The sequence below is a fragment of the Dermochelys coriacea genome, chromosome 4 (genome assembly GCF_009764565.3).
Source record: "Dermochelys coriacea isolate rDerCor1 chromosome 4, rDerCor1.pri.v4, whole genome shotgun sequence".
NCBI classification, from domain to species: Eukaryota; Metazoa; Chordata; order Testudines; family Dermochelyidae; genus Dermochelys; species Dermochelys coriacea.
In genome coordinates, this window is record NC_050071.1 from 146,322,171 (window position 1) to 146,345,379 (window position 23,209).

A 23,209-nucleotide genomic window follows, 5' to 3' on the forward strand; every position below is an offset into this window, starting at 1 on the left:
GTTCCTATTTTTAAGAAAGAGGAAAAAAAGTGATCCGGGTAACTACAGGCCTGTTAGTTTGACATCTGTAGTATGCAAGGTCCTAGAAAAAATTTTGAAGGAGAAATTAAGGACATTGAAGTCAATGGTAAATGGGACAAAATACAACATGGTTTTACAAAAGGTAGATCGTGCCAAACCAACCTGATCTCCTTTTTTGAAAAAGTAACAGATTTTTTTAGATAAAGGAAACGCAGTAGATCTAATTTACCTAGATTTCAGTACGGCATTTGATACCGCGCCACATGGGGAATTATTAGTTAAATTGGAGAAGATGGGTATCAATATGAACATCAAAAGGTGGATAAGGAATTGTTAAAGGGGAGACTGCAACGGGTCCTACTGAAAGGCGAACTGTCAGGCTGGAGGGAGGTTACCAGTGGAGTTCCTCAGGGATCGGTTTTGGGACCAATCTTATTTAATCTTTTTATTACTGACCTTAGCACAAAAAGTGGGAGTGTGCTAATAAAGTTTTCAGATGATACAAACCTGGGAGGTATTGCCAATTTGGAGAAGGATTGGGATATTATACAGGAAGATCTGGATGACTTTGTAAACTGGAGTAATAGTAATAGGATGAAATTTAATAGTGAGAAGTGTAAGGTTACGCATTTAGGGACTAACAACAAGAATTTTAGTTATAAGTTGGGGACGCATCAATTAGAAGTAACGGAAGAGGAGAAGAACCTTGGACTATTGGTTGATCATAGGATGACTATGAGCTGCCAATGTGATATGGCTGTGAAAAAAGCTAATGCGGTTTTGGGATGCATCAGGAGAGGCATTTCCAGTAGAGATAAGGAGGTTTTAGTACCATTATACAAGGCACTGGTGAGACCTCACCTAGAATATTGTGTGCAGTTCTGGTCTCCCATGTTTAAAAAGTATGAATTCAAACTGGAGCAGGTACAGAGAAGGGCTACTAGGATGATCCGAGGAATGGAAAACTTGTCTTATGAAAGGAGACTTAAGGAGCTTGGCTTGTTTAACCTAACCAAAAGAAGGTTGAGGGGAGATATGATTGCTCTCTACAAATATATCAGAGGGATAAATAACGGAGAGGGAGAGGAATTATTTAAGCTCAGTACCAATGTGGACACAAGAACAAATGGATATAAACTGGCCACCAGGAAGTTTAGACTTGAAATTAGATGAAGGTTTCTAACCATCAGAGGAGTGAAGTTTTGGAATAGCCTTCCAAGGGAAGCAGTTTGGGCAAAAGATCTATCTGGCTTTAAGATTAAACTCAATAAGTTTAAGGAGGAGATGGTATGATGGGATAACGTGATTTTGGTAATTAAATATTCATGGTAAATAGGCCTAATGGCCTGTGATGGGATGTTAGATGGAGTGGGATCTGAGTTACCCAGGAAAGAATTTTCTGTAGTATCTGGCAGGTGAATCTTGCCTATATGCTCAGGGTTTAGCTGATCACCATATTTGGTGTCAGGAAGGAATTTTCCTCCAGGGCAGATTGGAGAGGTCCTGGAGGTTTTTCGCCTTCCTCTGTAGCAGGGGGTATGGGTGACTTGAGGGAGGCTTCTCTGCTCCTTGAAGTCTTTAAACCATGATTTGAGGACTTCAATAGCTCAGACATAGGTGAGGTTTTTCATAGGAGAGGGTGGGTGAGATTCTGTGCAGGAGGTCAGACTAGATGGTCAGAAGGGACCATTCTGACCTTAGTATATGTGAATCTGTGAGCTCTGGCCTGGGGTAATGCCAAAGCAGGTACTGGAGTTACAGAGGTATGGCCTGAGGATAGGTAGAGGCAGCTGGTCCAACCCTCTTGCCGATGATGAGTGGCTATTTCAGACTGCAATTTGCCCTAGTGAGAGGGGGCTAGATGATGACTGGCAGTAGCCACTGAGACAAGGTGGCCTTAGGGGGAGGGGGCTCCCCTGGGAGGGGAGACCCAGAGTATGGGGGTACTGCTGTGGCAGAACTCTGAGGTGAAGGACACAGGGGCTTGAGGCAGGTGAGACACTGGCCAGGCAGAAGGCGCTCTGGGACTGGAAAAAAGCTAATTCCCAGATGACCAGCAGGAGGCACCGAACCGGTGTGTGTGATATTGCTACAGGGCGATATATAAAGGATATAATACTTAATTACCAAGATGATAGGCATTTTATATGTTGTTTCATCATTGAGGGTGGTGGGTAAACCATGTGCTCAGGGGGCAGCTCCCAACCTGGCCCACTCCTCCCACCCTCTTCACCCCCTGAAGCCCAGAGCCACGTGCCCTGCCCCTCCCCCCGCAGTCCTGGGTTGCCCAAGAGCCCCCTAGCCTTGTGGATGTGGAAGAGGAGCAGCCTGCCTGGGCTGGGGCCAACTAGTTGCAAGAGGAGGGCCTTGGGGCAGGACCATGCAAGGCTCTTTGGGGAGGCACAGCCTTCCCCAGCCTATTATACATGCTGCCCATGTTCAAGGTTATCTAACACATGAACCCAATCGTGACCTTTCCCTAATGTAGACAGAAGCTAAAAACTTTTGCCTTGATTTAGCTGGTTGAGGTTAATTGTAGTAGGGAGTCCTAGAATTTGTGGAATGTCTAGAGTAGCATTTACAAATAAGTCAATTAAACTACAATAGGAACAAAGTCTCTACTGTAGACATACCCAGTGAGTGAACTGTAGTAAAATCTGGCCCATAGTATGTCTAAATTGCTGCTAAATGTACACTGAGTGGCCAGCAAAAGTTATTTACATCAGTTTAAACTCCTAGACTAACTTTTGAATTTGGCCTTCAGTCTCCATTAGCCCATGGAACCAAATTGTGATCTGTTTTGGAAGCCACCGTGGAGTCGGGCACAATCATAGGACTGGAAGGGACCTCAAGAGGTCATCTAGTCCAGTCCCCTGCACTCATGGCAGGACTGAGTATTATCGAAACCAATAACAAAAGTGCTTCTCCAGTTTTCTGCAGCTAAAGACCATTAACATTAAATGTAGAGCTAGATTCTGATGCTACTCAATGTGAGTAATGGTACTCACTACTCAGTCTGGGGAGTCTCCACTAACGTCAGTGGGGTCGAGGTTGAGGCGTGTGATGCTGCTCAGTATCAGTAAATGTCAGACTCTGGACCTAAATAACACTTCACGTTTTGGCAGAAAAAATTCCTTCTGCACAGACCAAGTGAGTTTTTATTAAATCACACGTTTTAGAGGGAGATCCAGGAATTTGGAGAGTCCCAGTAAGCCTCTGCAGGCCCCAGTTTGAGGAAACTCTGTTAGAATTTTTTTTTTTTTCAACCTCTGCTTTGTTAAAAACCAGGTCAAAGCTTTATGTGCTCACTCCAAAGACCTTCTCTTGTAAAGTAAATTATGTTAAACTGCAATTAATGTGCTAGGGGCTTTAATCTGTAACGTTGTGCAGCTTTGGGTTAGTGGGCCCAGACTAGTGAATACCTAGAACGAACACTGGATTAGTTCTTAATCCCAAAGCTCCAAATCAAACAAAACACCATTGTATTTGTCCCCAATCTCCTTTTGTTCTTATTGGGAGACTTGAGTCTTTGACGTGCTTGGCACAATCATTTTCTAATTGGAGTAAAGATGTTTATGTATGCACATTTCCACATTTAGGTTCACAATACCATGTTTAAAGAGTACTCTATCCCAACACAGTACTTGTTTTCTAAATAAAGGAAGCAGGGGAGGGGAGGAAAGCTAAATGGGGCAGAGGCAATAAAAAGAACCTGGAAGCTAGCTGACTGCAAGTTAGATGGGAAGTTAGAACATAAGAATGGCCATACTGGTTCAGATCAATGGTCCATCTATTGTCTTGTCTCTAACAGTGGCTGATGTCCGATGCTTCAGAGGGAATGAACAGAACAGGGCAACTTTGAGTGATCCATTCCCTGTTGTCTAGTCTCAGTTTCTGGCAATTGGAGATTTAAGGATATGGGTTTGTGTCCTTGTCCATCTTGGCTAATAGCCTGTCAAGGTTCCTTCCCCACTCTGAACTCTAGGATACAGATGTGGGGACCTGCATGAAAACCCCCTAAACTTATTTTTACCCTCTTAGGTTAAAACTTCCCCAAGGTACAAACTATTTTACTTTTGCCCTTGGACTTTATTGCTGCCACCACCAAGCGTCTAACAGATATATAACAGGGAAAGAGCCCGCTTGGAAACGTCTTTCCCCCCCAAAATTCGCCCCAAACCCTACACCCCCTTTCCTGGGGAAGGCTTGATAAAAATCCTCACCAATTTGCATAGGTGACTACAGACCCAAACCCTTGGATCTTAAGAACAATGAAAAAGCAATCAGATTCTTAAAAGAAGAATTTTAACTGAAGAAAAAAAGTAAAAGAATCACCTCTGTAAAATCAGGATGGTAAATACCTTACAGGGTAATCGGATTCAAAACAGAGAATCCCTCTAGGCAAAACCTTAAGTTACAAAAAGACACACACAGGAATATACATTCCATTCAGCACAGCTATTTTATCAGCCATTTCAACAAAACAGCATTTAACACATATCTAGCTAGATTACTTTTCTGTTCCCAGCAAAAGCATCACACAGACAGAGCCTTTGTTCTCTTTTCCCCCCCCCCCCACCGCTTTGAAAATATCTTGTCTCCTCACTGGTCACTTTGGTCAGGTGCCAGCGAGGTTATCCTAGCTTCTTAACTCTTTACAGGTGAAAGGGCTTTTCCTCTGGCCAGGAGGGATTTTAAAGGTGTTTACCCTTCCCTTTATATTTGACATGCCTCCCAAATCACAGATAGGGTGAAACATTGGCTGTGATTTCTTCCTGGAGCACTAGGAAAAAACAGAGTGAATAAGACACATGCACTTCTAAATATACTACCAAGTATATAAAGACTAACAATATTTTCCACATCTCAAGGATGATTTTAACCATTGATTCTGGGAAACTTTCACAGGAGAGTGCATCAGCCACTTTGTTAAAAGCTCCTGAGATGTGTTGCATGTCGAAATCAAAATCTTGGAGAGGTAAACTCCACCAAATAAGTTTATTTCTTGTGGCAGTATGAAGCCACTGTAGCACAGCATGGTCAGTTTGCAGATGGAAACGCCGTCCCCAAACATATGGGCGTAGCTTTTCCAGAGCATAGACAATGGCATAACATTCTTTTTCACTGACTGACCAGTTGCTTTCCCTCTCAGGTAACTTCTTGCTGAGAAACGCTACAGGGTGGAATTCTTGATCCAGTTCTTCCTGCATTAAAACTGCTCCCACACCATGCTCAGACGCATCTGTGGTTACTAGGAAGGGTTTGTCAAAGTCTGGGGCCCTTAGTACAGGGTCAGACATGAGTGTCGCTTTAAGCTGGTAAAGGCCTTCTGACGCTCTTCGGTCCACTGAATAGCATTTGGCTGTTTCTTTTTGGTTAGGTCTGTCAGTGGGGTGGCGATTTGGCTGTATTGCGGTACAAATCACCTGAAATAACCTGCCAAGCCTAAGAAGGATTGAACCTGTTTCTTTGACTTTGGGACAGGCCACTTTTGGATAGCATCCACTTTGGCCTGTAGGGGGTTGATAGTTCCTTGACACACCTGGTGTCCAGGGTAAGTCACTCTGAGGCCTATTTGACATTTCTTAGCCTTAACAGTTAGTCCTGCCTCCCTTATGCGCTCAAAAACTTTTTGTAGATGTTCCAGGTGTTTTCCAAGGAATCCGAAAATATGGCCACATCGTCAAGATAGGCGACTGCATATTCTCCTAATCCCGCTAGGAGACCATCTAAAAGTCTTTGGAAGGTGGCGGGTGCATTCCGCAGCCCGAAAAGGGAGAACATTAAATTCCTACAGCCTGACATGTGTGATGAAGGCTGACCTTTCCTTGGCGGATTCATCTAGCGGTACCTGCCAGTACCCCTTGGTTAAGTCCAAGGTAGAGATGAACTGGGCCCATCCCAGTTTCGCTAATAGTTCATCTGTGCGTGGCATTGGATAGTTGTCTGGGAGAGTTACAGCATTTAGCTTATGGTAGTCCACGCAAAAACATATCTCCCCATCTGATTTGGGAACTAGAACCACTGGAGATGCCCATGCACTGCCAGAGGGGCAGATTGCACCCATCTGTAACATATTCTGGATCTCCCATTCTATAGCAGTTTTAGCTTGAGGAGACATCTGGTAAGGTTGAACTTTAATTGGGTGAGCATTACCCATGTCAAAGGAGTGGTATGCCCATTCAGTCAGTCCTGGGGTGGCTGAGAACATCAGTGCATACCTAGTGCACAGCTGCTTGATCTGCTGTCGCTGCATATGCCCAAGGATCATGGAGAGGTTCACCTCTTCCACGCTACCAGCACTTTTCCCTTTGTAGTAGACACCTGCAGGCCACTCAGCATCATCTCCTCCCTGGGCTGTATACTGACAAACCTTTAATTCTCTGGAATAAAAGGGTTTTAGAGAATTAATATGGTACACCTTAGGCTTTCAGTTTGAGGTGGGGAATGCTTTGAGATAATTAACAGCTCCCAGGCACTCCTGGACTGTGAATGGCCCTTCCCATGACGCTTCCATTTTATGGGCCTGGAGCGCCTTTAAGACCATGACCTGGTCTCCTACTTTGAAGGAATGCTTTCTGGCATGTTTATCATACCAGGCTTTTTGTTCTTTTTGAGCATCCTGTAGATTTTCTTTAGCAAAGGCTAGAGAGGTTCAGACGGTGTTTTGTAGGTTGGTTACAAAGTCCAGAATGTTAGTTCCTGGAGAAGGTGTAAACCCCCCCCCCCCCCCACTGCTGCTTCACCAACTGTAATGGCCCCTTAACCTCACGGCCATATACAAGTTCAATGGTGAAAACCCTAAATTGGGATGTGGTACAGCTCTGTAGGCAAAGAGCAACTGCTGCAACACTAGGTCCCAATCATTGGAGTGCTCATTTACGTATCATGGCCCCCAAAGTTCCATTAAGCTTCTCCACCATGCCATCTGTTTGATGGTGGTAAGGAGTGGCAACCAAGTGATTTACCCCATGAGCTTCCCGAAGGCTTTCCATAGTTCCTGCCAGGAAATTAGTTCCTGCATCTGTGGGGATGTTGGAGGGCCAACCTACCTTGGCAAAAATGTCTGCTAGTGCCTGGCATACACTTTTAGCCCTGGTGTTGCTTAGAGCTACTGCTTCTGGCCATCGGGTGGCAAAAATCCATGAAAGTCAGTATGTAGTGCTTTCCTCTGGGTGTCTTTTTTGGAAAAGGACCCAGAATATCCACAGCTACTCCCTGAAATGGAACTTCAATGATGGGGAGTGGCTGGAGAGGGGCTTTGACCTGGTCTTGGGATTTTCCCACTTTTTGGCATACCTCACAAGACCAGACATGGGTAGAAACATCCTTGCCCATTCCCTCCCAGTGGAATGACCTCCCCAAACGGTCTTTGGTCCTGTTCACCCCAGCATGACCACTAGGATGATCGTGGGCTAAGCTCAAGAGCTTGACCCAGTACTTAGTTGGAACTACAAATTGTCTCTGAGGATGCCAGTCTTCCTGATGTCCACCAGAAAGAGTTTCCTTGTATAAAAGTCCTCTTTCTACAACAAACCAGGATTCATTAGAAAAGCTGAGAGGTGGTGGGTTGCTCCATGCTGCCATCCAAGCTCTCTGGAGGTTTTCATCTGCTTCCTGTTCGGTCTCAAACTGTTCCCTTGATGCTGGAGACATCAGTTCCTCATTGGAGTGTGGACCTAGGCTTGGTCCCTCTGGAAGTGATGTAGGGGATGGGGCTGTTTCCGTTGACTGTGAACCACTCTTCACTGGTGCACGATGTTGGGGTTCAGGCTCCAGCTGAGCCTCTTGTGTAGGATTATCGGCTGCTGTTGGTTCAGGTTTGGTGGGCCCTCTGGTGTTGGGGTTGCAAGTACTGGATTCAGTGCTGGCAATGGGTCTGGTGCCAGTTGTTCCGTCAGTTCCGGTTCTGGGACTGGACCCACTACCGCTGTTGCAGACATTGACCTGGTGTCCGGGTCCATCACCTCTGACCGGGTCCTGGTAGAAGTTTCTGGAACAGAGCTAGGCGTAATGGCTTGTTTAGCCTGGCTGCGCGTGACCATTCCCACCCTCTTGGCTAGCTTCACATGTTTGGCCAAGTCTTTCCCCAACAGCATGGGGATGGAATAATCATCAGACTGCAAAAGTCCACATTACTGACCAGCCCTTGTACTGGACGGGCAACTTGGCTGTAGGCAAATTGAAAGAGTTTGACGTGAAGGGTTGAATCATCACTTGGATCTCTGTGTTGATTAAATTGGGGTCCACTAAGGAACCATGGATAGCAGACACTTGTGCTCTGGTGTCCCTCCACATGGTGACCTTCTTCCCACCCACACTCACAGTTTCCCTCTGCTCCGAGGGTATCTGGGAGGTATCTGGGTCTGAGGACCTCTGGTGTGATTCCGGTGCAATGAACTGTAATCTGTTGGGATTCTTGGGGCAGCTGGCCTTTACATGCCCCGGCTCGTTACATTTAAAACATTGTCCAGCTGACGGGTCACTGGGGCAAGGTGGGTTGCTGGAGAACGGTGTGGTGGGACGATAAGGTGGCTGGAGGGTTTCTTGGGGGGTAGTTGGGGCCTTGGGCTGCCCCCGGTAGTAGTGTGTGGTCTGAGGTTGTCCCTTCTGGTATCCGCTCCAACGGCAACCATTTTTTTCTTTTCTGCCACCTCCACCCATTTGGCTCCAATCTCCCCTGCCTTGATTACAGTTTTGGCCTTCCCATCTAGGATGTATCTTTCTATTTCCTCAGGAACACCCTCTAAGAACTGCTCCATTTGCTTTAGGAAGGGGCAAATCTTCTGGAGATGTAACACTTGCTCCTGATATCCAGGCATCCCAATGTTTCACAATGTGGTAGGCATGTCGGGTAAATGACATGTCTGGTTTCCACCTTAGGGTTCTGAACCACTGATGGGAATGCTCGGGTGTTAGCCCCATTCTGATTCTCGCCTTGGTTTTAAACCGTTCATACTTGTTCATGTGTTCCTTAGGCATTTCAGCCACCACCTCAGCTAAGGGTCCACTGAGCTGCGGCCTAAGCTCTACCATGTATTGGTCTGTAGAGATGCTGTACCCAAGGCAGGCCCTTTTGAAGTTTTCTAAGAAGGCCTCGGTATCATCGCCTGCCTTGTAGGTGGGGAACTTTCTGGGATGGGAAGTAGTATCTGGAGAAGGATTGCTAGGGTTTGTTGGTATATTCTGCTGAGTCTTTGCCTTCTCCATCTCCAGTGCATGCTTCCTCTTTTTCCTTCTCCTCCAGTTCTTTGTCCCTTGCCTCCATAGCTCTCCTGTGGGCAGCCTCTTTGGCTGTTTCTGTTTTGGGCTCTGTCATGTTTGCCTCTCTGTTTTTAACTAACTTTACATCAGAGAGTTAGAAATAAAACAAAAAAACTTGGTTTGTAAAATTTTGCTGTGCTGTAATCAGATACCTATGTTCTCTGATAGTGATTGTCAGCCTACAGAAAAATCCTTAAAAAAAACAAACACAAACACCTTTGTCTCCAGACAAATAGATAACCCCTCTAGTTGCTCTTAGGGGTGTGTGTGTGTGTGTGTGTGTGTGTGTGTTTTTGTTTTAAAAAAAAAAAAATTCTTCAGGTCTGTGAAGACTTGTGAATTTCCCTGCAGGAGGTTAGCTACCCTGCCTTTAGGTAGAGAACTCCAGCTCACAGAAGATGATTCCCTTTTGTCTCTGCTCTTGCCCCCAAACAGAGACAAAAAACCCCTATAACTGCTTTCAGCTTAAAACCTGCTTTCCAGCAGCCCAAAGGAAAAAATATTTCCTTTTAAAATCTGTTCTTCTGGTTCAAAAAAAATCTCTAATTACAAGTTAATCCCACCGCTCTGCCACCATGTCAAGGTTCCTTACCCACTCTGAACTCTAGGATACAGATGTGGGGATCTGCATGAAAACCCCCTAAGCTTATTTTTACCAGCTTAGGTTAAAACTTCCCCAAGGTACAAACTATTTTATCTTTTTGCCCTTGGACTTTATTGCTGCCACCAGCAAGCGTCTAACAGATGCAACAGGGAAAGAGCCCACTTGGAAACGTCTTTTCCCCCCCAAAAATCTGCCCCAAACCCTACATCCCCTTTCCTGGGGAAGGCTTGATTAAAAATCCTCACCAATTTGCATACGTGACCACAGACCCAAACCCTTGGATCTTAAGAACAATGAAAAAGCAATCAGATTCTTAAAAGAAGAATTTTAACTGAAGAAAAAAAGTAAAAGAATCGCCTCTGTAAAATCAGGATGGTAAATACCTTACAGGGTAATCGGATTCAAAACAGAGAATCCCTCTAGGTAAAAGCTTAAGTTACAAAAAGACACAAAAACAGGAATATACATTCCATTCAGCACAGCTATTTTATCAGCCATTTCAACAAAACAGAATCTAACACGTATCTAGCTAGATTACTTACTAAGTTCTAAGACTCCATTCCTTTTCTGTTCCCAGCAAAAACATGACAGAGACAGCCTTTGTTTTTGTCCCCTCAGCTTTGAAAATATCTTGTCTCCTCATTGGTCATTTTGGTCAGGTGCCAGTGAGGTTATCCTAGCTTCTTAACCCTTTACAGGTGAAAGGGTTTTTCATCTGGTCAGGAGGGATTTTAAAGGTGTTTACCCTTCCCTTTATATTTATGACATAGCCATTAATGGACCTGTCCTCCATGAACTTATCTAATAACTTTTTGAACCCAGTTATATTGTTGACATTCACAATATCCTCTGGTAATGAGGTCCAGAGTGTGTGTTGTGTGGAAAAAGTACTTCTGTTTGTGTTTAAACTGGCTGCCTATTATAGGATGACCCCTAATTCTTGTCTTATGTAAGAGAGAAAGTTTTATTTACTGAACATATTTCCTCCCCTCAGTTCGTTCTTCTAAAATGAACTGTCCCAGTCTTTTTAATCTCTCCTTACATGGAACTCCTTCATACCCCTAATCAGGTTTGCCCTTCTCTGTACCTTTTCCAATTCTAATATATCTTTTCTGAGATGAGGCAACCAGAACTGCATGCAGTATTCAAGGTGTGGGCATAAAATGGATTTATATAGTGGAATTATTTTCTGTTTTAGCTATCCATTTCCTAATGATTCCTAACCTTCTGTTAGCTTGTTTTGACTGCTGTTGCAGGTTAAGTGGATGTTTTCATGGAGGATAGGTCCATCATTGGCTATTAGCCAGGATGGGCAGGGATGGTGTTCCTAGCCTCCGTTTGCCAGAAGCTGGGAATGGGTGACAAGGAATGGATCACTTGATGATTACCTGTTCTGTTCATTCCCTCTGGGGCACCTGGCATTGGTCACTGTTGGAAGACAGGATACTGGGCTAGATGGACCTTTGGTCTGACCCAATATGGCCGTTCTTATGTTCTTAACTAATCCACGATGACACCAAAATCCTTCCTGAGTGCTAACAGCTAATTTATACTCCATCATTTTGTATGTATAGTGGGGGTTATGTTTTCCAATGTGCATTACTTTGCACTTATCGACACTGAATTTCATGTGCAAGATTTTTTTTTGTTGTTGCCCAGTCACTCAGTGTAGCGAGATCCCTCTTTAAGTCTTGCATTCAGCTTTGGATTTAACTATCTTTGAGTAGTTTTGTATCATCTGGAAATAGTGCCAACTCCCTGTTCTCCCCCTTTCCCAAATCATTGATGAATATGTTGAATAGGACTGGTCCCAGTACAGATGCTTGGAGGATCCCACTGTTTACCTCTCTCCATTCTAAAAACTAACCATTTATTCCTATAATTTGTTTCCTGTCTTCTAACCAAAAAGAAGTACTTGTGGCACCTTAGGGTATGTCTACACTAGGAAATTAGGTCAAATTTATAGAAGTTGGTTTTGTAGAAAGCGTTTTTATACAGTCAACTGTGTGTGTCCCCATACAAATGCTCTCAATGCATGTAGTTGGTGGACTGTGTCCACAGTACCGAGGCAACCATCGACTTCTGGAGCTTTGCACTGTGGGTAGTTATCCCACAGTTCCCACAGTCTCTACTGCCCATTTGAATTCTGTGTAGAAATCCCAGTGCCTGATGTGGCTAAAACATTGTCGCAGGTGGTTCTGGGTACATATCGTCAGGCCCCCGTTCCCTCCCTCCCTCCGTAAAAGCAAGGGCAGACAATTGTTTTGCACCTTTTTTTCTTGAGTTACCTGTGCAGACGCCATACCACGGCAAGCATGGAGCCCGCTCAGATCACTTTGGCAATTAGGAGCACATTAAACACCACACACATTATCCAGCAGTATATGCAGCACCAGAACCTGGCAAAGTGAAACTGGGCAAGTAGACAAAGTCAGCGCGGTGACGAGAGTGATGAGGACATGGACACAGACTTCTCTCAAAGCAGGGCCCTGCTAATGTGGGCATCATGGTGCTAATGAGGCAGGTTCATGAGGTGGAACGCCGATTCTGGGCTCAGGAAACAAGCACAGACTGGTGGGACCACATAATGTTGCGGGTCTGGGATGATTCCCAGTGGCTGCAAAACTTTCGCATGCATAAGGGCACTTTCATGGAACTTTGACTTGCTTTCCCCTGCCCTGAGGTGCAAGAATACCAAGATGAGAGCAGCCCTCACAGTTGAAAAGTGAGTGGCAATAGCCCTGTGGAAGCTTGCAATGCTAGACAGCTCCTGGTCAGTCAGGAATCAATTTGGAATGGGCAAATCTACTGTGGGTGCTGCTGTGATGCAAGTAGCCAACGCAATCAAAGATCTGCTAATATCAAGGGTAGTGACCCTGGGAAATGTGCAGGTCATAGTGGATGGCTTTGCTGCAATGGGATTCCCTAACTGTGGTGGGGCCATAGATGGAACCCATATCCCTATCTTGGCACCGGAGCACCAAGCCAGCAAGTACATAAACTGCAAGGGGTACTTTTCAATAGCGCTGCAAACACTGGTGGATCACAAGGGACGTTTCACCAACATCAATGTGGGATGGCCGGGAAAGGTACATGATGCTTGCATCTTCAGGAACTCTGGTCTGTTTCAAAAGCTGCAGGAAGGGACCTTCTTCCCAGACCAGAAAATAACCGTTGGGGATGTTGAAATGCCTATAGTTATCCTTGGGGACCCAGCCTATCCCTTAATGCCATGGCTCATGAAGCCATACATGGGCAGCCTGGAGAGTAGTCAGGAGCTGTTCAACTATAGGCTGAGCAAGTGCAGAATGGTGGTAAAATGTGCATTTGGACATTTAAAAGTGCACTGGTGCAGTTTATTGACTCGGTTAGACCTCAGCGAAACCAACATTCCCACTGTTATTACTGTTTGCTGTGTGCTCCACAATATCTGTGAAAGTAAGGGGGAAGACGTTTATGGTGGGGTGGGAGGTTGAGGCAAAGTGTCTGGCTGCTGGTTACACACAGCCAGACATGAGGGCGGTTAGAAGAGCACAGGAGGGTGCAGTGCGCATCAGAGAAGCTTTGAAAAACAGTTTCATGACTGGCCAGGCTACGGTGTGAAAGTTCTGTTTGTTTCTCCTTGCTGGAAATCCCCCGCCCCTTGGTTCACTCTACTTCCCTGTAAGCTAACCACCCTCCCCACCTCCTTTCGATCACCGCTTGGAGAGGCAATAAAGTCATTGTTGCTTCATTCATGCATTCTTTATTAATTCATCATACAAATAGGGGGATAATTACCAAGGTAGCCCAGGAGGGGTGGTGGAGGAGGGAAGGACAAGGCCACAAAGCACTTTAAAAGTTTAAAACTTATTAAATGCCAGCCTTCTGTTACTTTGGCCACCCAGCCACTCCACCCCAGAGGATTGCCCGAGGTTCCCCCCACCGTGTTCTTGGGCATCTGGGTGAGGAGGAACTTGGGGAGGAGGGCAGTTGGTTACCCAGCAGCTGTAGCGGCGGTCTGTGTTCCTGCTCCCTTTCCTGTAGCTCAACCATACGCTGGAGCATATTAGTTTGATCCTCCAGCAGCCTCAGCATTGAATCCTGCCTCCTCTCATCATGCTGCCACCACCTTTCCGCTTCAGCCCACCACCTCTCCTCCCGGTCATTTTTGTGCTTTCCTGCACTCTGACATTCATCTGTGCTCTGTCAGTGTGGGAGGACAGTATGAGCTCAGAACATTTCATAGAGTGCATTTTTTTTTCGCCTTCTAATCTTTGCTAGCCTCTGGGAAGGAGAAGATCCTCTGATCCTTGAAACACATGCAGCTGGTGGAGGGGAAAAAAAAGGGACAGTGGTATTTGAAAAGACACATTTTATAGAACAATGGGTACACTCTTTCACGGTAAACCTTACTGTTAACATTACATACATAGCACATGTGCTTTCGTTACAAGGTCACATTTTGCCTCCCCCCACCGCATGGCTAACAGCGGGGAACATTTCTGTTCAGCCATAGGCAAACAGCCTAGCAGGAACAGGCACCTCTGAATGTCCCCTGAATAAAATTCCCCTATTTCAACCAGGTGACCATGAATGATATCACTCTCCTGAGGTTAATACAGAGAGATAAAGAACAGATGTTGTTTGAGTGCCAGCAAACATACACTGCAATGCTTTGTTCTACAATGATTCCCGCATATGTGCTACTGGCCTGGAGTGGTAAAGTGTCCTACCATGGTGGACGAAATAAGGCTGCCTTCCCCAGAAACCTTTTGCAAAGGTTTTGGGAGTATATCCAGGAGAGCCACGAATGCTAGGGCAAATTAATCATTAAACATGCTGGCTTTTAAACCTTGTATAGTATTTTAAAAGGTACACTCACCAGAGGTCCCTTCTCCGCCTGATGGGTCTGGGAGGCAGCCTTAGGTGGGTTCGGAGGGTACTGGCTCCAGGTTCAGGGTGAGAAACAGTTCCCGGCTGTCCGGAAAACTGGTTTCTCCACTTGTTTGCTGTGAGCTATCTACAATCTTCTCCTCATCGTCTTTCTTGTCCCCAAAACCTGCTTCCATGTTGCCTCCATCTCCATTGAAGGAGTCAAACAACATGGCTGAGGTAGTGGTGGCTGAACCCCTAAAATGGCATGCAGTTCATCATAGAAGTGGCATGTTTGGGGCTCTGACCCAGAGCGGCCATTCGCCTTTCTGGTAGGCTTGCCTCAGCTCCTTAAGTTTCACGTGGCACTGCTTCGGGTCCCTGTTACGGCCTCTGTCGTTCATGCCCTGGGAGATTTTCACAAATGTTTTGGCATTTCGAAAACTGGAATGTAGTTCTGATAGCACGGATTCCTCTCCCCATGCAGCGATCAGATCCCGTACCTCCCGTTCGGTCCATGCTGGAGCTCTCTTGCGATTCTGGGACTCCATCATGGTCACCTCTGCTGATGAGCTCTGCATGGTCATCTGCAGCTTGCCACACTGGCCAAACAGGAAATTGAAATTCAAAAGTTCGCGGGCCTTTTCCTGTCTACCTGGTCAGTGCATCTGAGTTGAGAGCGCTGTCCACAGCGGTCACAATGGAGCACTCTGGGATAGCTCCCAGTGGCCAATACCATCTAATTGCATCCACAGTACCCCAAATTCGACCCAGAAAAACTGATTTCAGCCCTAATCCCTTTGTCGGGGATGGAGTAAAGAAATAGATGTTAGGCGCCCTTTAAGTCGAAAAAAAGGGCTTCGTCATGAGGATGGGCGCTGGGTTACATCGATTTAATGCTGCTAAATTCGACCTCAACGCCTAGTGTAGACCAGGGCTTAGAGACTAACAAATTTATTTGAGCATACAGCTCACAAAAGCTTATGCTCAAATACATTTATTAGTCTCTAAGGTGCCACAAGTACTCCTTTTCTTTTTGCGGATACAGACTAACACAGCTGCTAATCTGAAACCTGTCTTTTAACCAGTTACTGATCCATGAGAAGACTTTCCCTTTTATCCCATGACTGCTTACTTTGCTTAAGAGACTTTGGTGTGGGACCTTGTCAAAAGCTTTCTGAAAGTCCAAGTATAGTATATCCACTGGATCACCTTTGTCCACATGCTTGTTGACACCCTCAAATAGTTCTAATAGATTGCTGAGGCATGATTTCCATTTACAAAACCATGCTGGCTCTTCCCTAACATACCATCTTTATCAATCTGTCTGATAATTCTGCTGTTTACCAATAGTTTCAACCAATTTGCCCGGTACAGAAGTCAGCCTTATCAACCTGTAATTGCTAGGTTTGACTCTGGAGCCTTTTTTAAAAAATGTGCATTACATTAGTTACCCTCCAGTCATCTGGTACAGAAGCTGATTTGAATGATAGGTTACATACAACAGTTCTACAATTCATATCTGAGTTCCTTAAGAGCTCTTGGGTTAATACTATCTGGTCCTGGTGACTTATTACTTTTTTTTAATTCCAAAACCTCTTCAATTGAAACCTCAATCTGGGAGAGTTCCTCAGATTTGTCACCTTTATATATTATTAAAAAAAAGCTTGGATGTGGGGATCTTCTCCTCTCCTATCCAAAAAAAAAAAAAAAATTCATTTATCTTCTCTGCAACAGTCTTGTCTTCCTTGAGTGCCTTATTAGCACCTTGATTGTACTGTGGCCCCAGGGGTTGTTTGACGGGCTTTCTGCTTCCGATACAATTTTTAAAAAATGCTGGGTTTTTTTGTGTGTCTAACTAGTTGCTCTTCAAATTGTTTTTTGGCCTGCCTAATTTATACTCTTAAGTTGCCAGCATTTTATTTTTCTCCTTTCCGTTTTTCTCAGTGGGATCTGACTTCCAATTTTTAAAGGATGCCTCTTTGCCTCTGTTAAACTATCATGGCATGTTTTAGTCCTTTCACTGTTGTGCTTTTTTTTATAATTTGGGGTATACATTTAGTTTGAGCCTATATTATGGTGTTTTTAAATAAGTTTCCATGCTGTTTGAAAGCATTTCACCTTCTTGACTGTTCCTTTTTAATTTTCATTTAAAAAGAGTTTCCTCACTTTTGTACAGGGCTGTCCCTAGCTATTCAGGGGCCCTACACAGCCCCCTCCCCCCCCAAGTGTGTGTGGGGGGCGGTGGAGGGGGGCAGGCCAGGCCTCCAGGGGGGCAGGAGCAGGCTTGGGTGGGGGGAACCGCCCCCCAGCACTCACCAGTGGTGAGACTGGGGCCAGGTCACTGCACTTCCCCACCACCAGAGAGTGCAGACCCAACCCTGCTGCAGTCTTCAGGGAAGTCAGAGCTGGGGCGGAGCAGAGGCAGGGGATTTGGGGAAGGGGTGGAGTGGGGAGACCATGGGGAAGAGGCGGGGCAGGGGCTGGAACAGCCCACAGCTGCGCAGGGCACCAGGAAATTTTACCCCAAATTTCCTGGTGCCCTATGCAGCTGCGTACTTTGCATATGGGTAGGGACAGCTCTGCTTTTGTGTAGTTCTCCCTTTGAAGTTAAATGCTACTGTGGTGGGTTTCTCTGGCATTTCCCCCACTACAAGGATGTTTAATTTTCAGTATGGTAGCTATTACTGAGCAATTCAGCTACAGTCACCTCTTGGACCAGATCCTAGTTTGCTTGTTCTGTTATTATTTTTCTTTAAGCATAAGCTTTCGTAAGCGACAGCTCACTTAATTGGATGCATTCAGTGGAAAATACAGTGGAGATTTATATACAGAGAAAATGAAACAATGGGTGTTACCATACACACTGTAAGGAGAGTGATCATTTAAGATGAGCTATTCCCAGCAGGAGACCAAGGGGGAGGAAGAAAACCTTTTGTAGTACCAAGACTACAAAAAGAAGGATTCTGGGTGGACTCCTCCTGAAGGTCGAAATAACATCCTGGACTTCTTGAGATTGGGGGCCCAGTGTGCTGCACAGAAACATGAGAACACGCAGTCTCTGCCCTGAGGAGTTCGCAATATAACTAGACAAGACAGACCAACCATAACAGACAATGACAGATACGCAAAATGTCAAAGGGCCATGTCTGGTTTTGTTTTACTTTAATTTCACTTCTGATTTTTCCTCAAACTATCTTACTCGAGCCCTGTCCCAGTGTCTCAGCCAACCTGCCACTGTCATTTCAATGTGCTTCTTTCCCATTCTGCCCACTTCAGACAGTTGTGTATTGTTTACCCTCCCTGTTATATATATATTGGTATTGTGTTCTCTCTTCCCTGCATCTCTCTCTCTCGTCAGTTGCCCCCCAGTACCTCTCTCCTTTGTGCTGTGACAGTGCTGCTGATGGCAGAGACTTTTAAGGTGTCCCTGATCCACTGCTCCTGCCTCTAAAGGTGAGCAGAAGCCCTATGGGCCAATCCCAGAGTGGAAGCTGGTAGCCCTCAGACCATGTGGGCTGGAGCCTGGTGCTTCTGGGGGCCTGGTGCCCCAGAGTCCAAGAGGAGCATAGCAGAAGGGGATATGAAGAGGAGAGAGTAGTGGCCTCATGGATGAGTTCAGGAAGAGTGTTCCACTTGTAAGAGATGTGTGGAAGAAGAAGCAAAATGGAGCATCAAAGCTACTTTATAGACCAAGTAGAGAAACAAAGGGGTGTAGGCAAGGGAGAGGAGCCCTGAAACTTCTTGATGAGATTTAATTCAAAATAGAGTTCATGAGCAGAGAGAGATGAAGACTGTTCCAGATGGCAGAAGCTGCGAAGAAGAAAGTTCTTGTACCAACAGTGAAAGTTGGGTGGAGGGAGAGAGAGAGCGAGATGGAGGGCTAAGAAAAGGTGAGTAAAGGAAGAACAGGTTTGTAAAGTAGGCTGGAGCACAGCTATGGAGAGGTTTAAAATAAGGAGGGCAATCTTGAACAGAATTCTGAAATGGATACAAAGATTATAGAATATCTTGGTTGGAAGGGACCTCAGGAGGTCATCTAGTCCAACCCCCTGCTCAAAGCAGAACCAATCCCCAACTAAATCATACCTGCCAGGGCTTTGTCAAGAAGGATCTTAAACTTCAAAGGAAGGAGATTCCACCACCTCCCTAGTTAACGCATTCCAGTGCTTCACCATCCTCCTAGTGAAAACGATTTTCCTAATATCCAACCTAAACCTCCCCCACTGCAACTTGAGACCATTACTCCTCGTTCTGTCATCTGCTACCACTGAGAACAGTCTAGATCCATCCTCTTTGGAACCCCCTTTCAGGTAGTTTAAAGCAGCTATCCAATCCCCCCTCATTCTTCTCTCCTGCAGATAAGCAGTCCCAGTTCCCTCAGCCTCCCCTCATAAGTCCTGTGTTTCAGTCCCCTAATCATTTTTGTTTCCCTCTGCTGTACTCTTTCCAATTTTTTTCATTTTTCTTCTTGTAGTGTGGGGCCCAAAACTGGACACAGTACTCCAGATGAGGCCTCACCAATGTCGAGTAGAGGGGAACGATCACGTCCCTCAATCTGCTGGCAATACCCCTACTTATACATCCCAAAATGCCATTGGCCTTCTTGGCAACAACAGCGCACTGTTGACTCATATCGAGCTTCTCAACCACTGTAACCCCTAGGTCCTTTTCTGCAGAACTGCTGCCTAGCCACTCAGTCCCTAGTCTGAAGCGGTGCCTGGGATTCTTCAGTCCTAAGTGCAGGACTCTGCACTTGTCCTTGTTGAACCTCATCAGATTTCTTTTGGCCCACTCCTCTAATTTGTCTAGGGCCCTCTGTATCCTATCCCTACCCTCCCGCGTATCTTGCAGTGGAGGTCTTTTGGGTGTAATAGGAAAGACTGACAGTGATATTCAGAACATGCTGCAATCTAGGGAGCTGCTGGTCAAAAAGGCTAATGCAATTCTTGCATGTATAAACGGGCATAGTGAGCAGGAAAGTAATTTTTCTTTTGTATACAGCACTAGTGAGACCAATCCTGGAACATGGTATCCAGTTCTGGTGTGAACATTTTAAAGAGCTTGTTGAAAAATTGGAGAGGATGTACAGAAGAGCATCAAATTATTTGAGGGCTAAATAAAATGCTTGAGTGAAAGAACTCAATCTGTTTAGCTTATCAAAAAGACAATTGTGAGGTGACTTGATTACAGTGTATACATATTGTAATGAGGAGACAATATCAGGTACTAAAGGTCTCTTTAATTTAACAGAGACATCCTAAGAACCAATGGCTAGAAGTTAAAGCCAGATTTATTTCTAATTTGTATTTGTCACAAATGTTTAACAGTGAAGGTGATTAACCATAGGAACAAACTACCAAGAGAAGTCATGGATTCTTCATCTCTTGAAGTCTTTGAGTCAAGACTGGATGCATTTCTGGGTGGTGTGCTTTAGTCAAACACAAATTATTGGTCTCAATACAGAGGTAACTGGGTGAAGTGTTACTGTCTGATTATACAAGAGGTCAAACCAGATGATCAAATGTTCCATTCTCCCTTTAAAGTCTGCGTAGGCCATAGATGAAGAGTTGTTGTATAGTCAAAGTGAGAGCAGTTGGAGGAAGATCTTAGCACAGGTAAGGATTCATATGATGTGCAGCATGGTTGGAAGAAAGGGGTATCCAGAGCATTGCTGTACTTAGTGGTCTGCTTGGGCCTAATTTTAAAGCCTGACCCAAACCCAGCCTGAGCACAAGCTGACCTGAATTCTATCCAAATTCAAGAGGGTTAAGTAGTTTTCAGACCCGACCTAAACTTGATCCTTCCCCCTGAACCTGTTTCAGAGCTGCTGCCTCATTCTTGAGGTTTGGCCTGGTGGGGGCTTCCCACTCCCTACACCCCATGGCTGTGATCCATCTCTGGACACCTCCTGCTCATGGGGTCTGTGCCAGCATGGCTGCATAACCACTCTGGGCTGCTGCAGCCTTGCTGTACTGTGTGCACTGTGGAGTGAGAGCTGCTGTGATGAGTCAGCACACTCATTCTGCTGCGCGCACACACAGAATGCAGTGAGGTGGCAGCGTCCAGTGGGAGCAAGGCACACAGCTGCTACGACATTGGCCCCACAGGCAGAAGGAGGTGTTCAGGGCCTACCTGACCCTGAGAGACTCAAGTTGTTTACTGACCTGACCTGACCTGAACCAGATCCCTGTAGTTGGGGTCCTTTGGGTTGCAAGGCTCTACAGGTGATCCCTGGCAGATTAGCTGTGGGGGAACTGTTAGCTGGCACAGTTTAGAGTAGTGCTGAGGCTGACCTGGTCCTCTACAGAACAAATTAAAGCAAATTCCCTGGCCCAATAGGCTTACCATCAAACTCTGGATGTGATGCACAGAGTAGGATTACCCAACTGTCAGCAGGAGACGGGGATAAGGATTACAGCAGTAAAATTACATGAGAACTTAGTTATGGCATATGCACATCTCAGGGGTTCCAAGCCACTTTGCTGCCTTCTCTCAAATTCCTCAAGATTCACTTCTTTCATGAAACCCATAAAAAGTGATTTTTGTTTTGGTTTTTTGGTTTTTGGTTTTTTTTACATATAACAACTTTGTAGGCTGGGTCTGAATGAGCTCTCCCCAACATCTAGTGGTAAGCTGGGGAAAAGACTTAAGAACCAGACCATATTTGCATGAACACACCTCCTCTACCTAGGTATTGAGCAGACAGAGCTGTGTTGACAAAATGATGGATTTTGGCCGGTGGTGGGTTACAAATCACATTAGTATTGAATGGAGGAGTAATAAAATGTTATCCTTATTGTACTAGTAAAGGGCAGCAGAACTGGGCTTAGCCTGTCCTGATAGAGGGGCGAGCTTAATTTACTAAACAGGGAAGAGAGGCCAAATCCCAGTGGAAAAAGGAGAGAAGTAGGGACAGGTGTTTATACCTGGTGGTGTGTGCTCTAAGAGTCCTAGACATTATTTAACTCTCCCCCCTCCACTGTTTAAAGGCAGAGCTGATTAGAATCAATTGAGTTATTTGTTTTCTCAGGTCATTGCTGGAGCTCAAATCACCAATAACCAGGTCTAAGTGCTAAGCCTAGTGTGGGGCGGAGTTTCAATGGTACCTCACGCAGTCTTTCACCAATTGCTGAAATCACTGAGAGCTGGGTTAAAGGGTGCGACCTAAAGAGGTGGCAGTAGAGAAGCAGATGGTGGCAGACAAAGTGACGGTACTGTGGCCAATGGCCATGGAGTGAACAATGGTGCAGCAGCAATGAAGAGTGAAAGGATGCAACTGTGTGGCACTGCTCAACACCTTCCCCCCGCCCCCCAATCCCTCCATGGTAGGAGGTGAACCCCCACGAACATGCCTCTGAATTCTGGGCCTTCACTGACCAAGGACAGCAACTGGGAGTGGGGTGCAGTAGAGGGGAGCATTTGTTTGTAAGGCTCACGCCCCAAGGTGAGAAGCTAAGTCTACTGTCCAACGTACTTTGGTATGGGTGTTTGCCTTATGAGTGCATTTTTTTTTGTTTTGTTTGTTTGTTTTTTAATGTGGTTGTGGTGGTTTCCCAAACTAATGCTTGGTTCCCTTTCCCTTTTAATAAAACTTCTCTTTTGTTATAGACAGACTCAGTTCTTGTGAGAGGGGAAGCATTCTCTCTTAGAGGTACCGGGGTGGTGTGAACTTTTCCCAGATGACTGGGCTGGCTCTGTGTAGTAAAGGAGCCCTAGATATTGAACCCACCCCTTGCTGCAGCCAACTTCATCTGGCAACTAGGCCCTGTCCTTTCAAATCCCCCTCTAAGATCCATTTAAGATGAAACCCATAAAAAGTGATTCAGAGGATGATTAACTTCTTTACATATTCCTTCTAATTAATCATATTTGTTTATGCTAAATTGCATGTAACCATTACAGCCTTTAAAATCCTAAATCTATAAAATCCCTTGTTTCATACTCACCACAAAGGGAAGGAGGCACTCGTGCTGGTTCTGCACCACATATAGGCTCAGCAATGGGATGCGACAGGGACCTGCCAAACTACATGCTAGACAGAAGAAGTTTTCCAGGGCTTCACAAAGTTTAGAACATGTGTTGGCCCAAAAGAGTGGCTTGACATCCACAATGAGGATCTGTGGGAGCTGCCATGAGTGTGCAGTGGCATAAGCTTTATCAGCAGGGTATCCTCTCCTTGTTTCTGAAAGTGTTTTTCTGGAATTCATGGCATCAGAACAGGAAATGGCACACCAGCTGTCCAATCACCCATCTGCCTCTGAGAAGGAAAAAACAGAATGTCATCCTGAGATATGGTGCTAAATCCATCCTGAACGCAGCCTATGGTATAGCAGGGCAATAATATCAGTGCATCTAGAGAGGTATGAAAATCAAATGATTTAGCCTAAAAAATGCAGCTATCCTTCTGGGGAACTACAGCCTGACCCCCAGCTCCTTAATGGGAGGGAGTAGCCTGGGAAGTAA

The 23,209-nt window shown here is 45.4% G+C and overlaps 1 protein-coding gene across 1 annotated transcript in view; it reads right to left on the bottom strand.

Annotated features, from left to right (window-relative positions):
* Nucleotides 1-22,988, bottom strand: part of LOC119854771 (meiosis 1 associated protein) — a 70,726-nt gene extending 47,738 nt beyond the window's left edge. The window contains 1 exon segment of the mRNA XM_043512946.1: nucleotides 22,693-22,988. Coding sequence (XP_043368881.1) covers nucleotides 22,693-22,953 — 261 coding nt within the window. The 5' untranslated portion in view covers nucleotides 22,954-22,988.
* Between the last annotated feature and the right edge of the window lie 221 nt (nucleotides 22,989-23,209).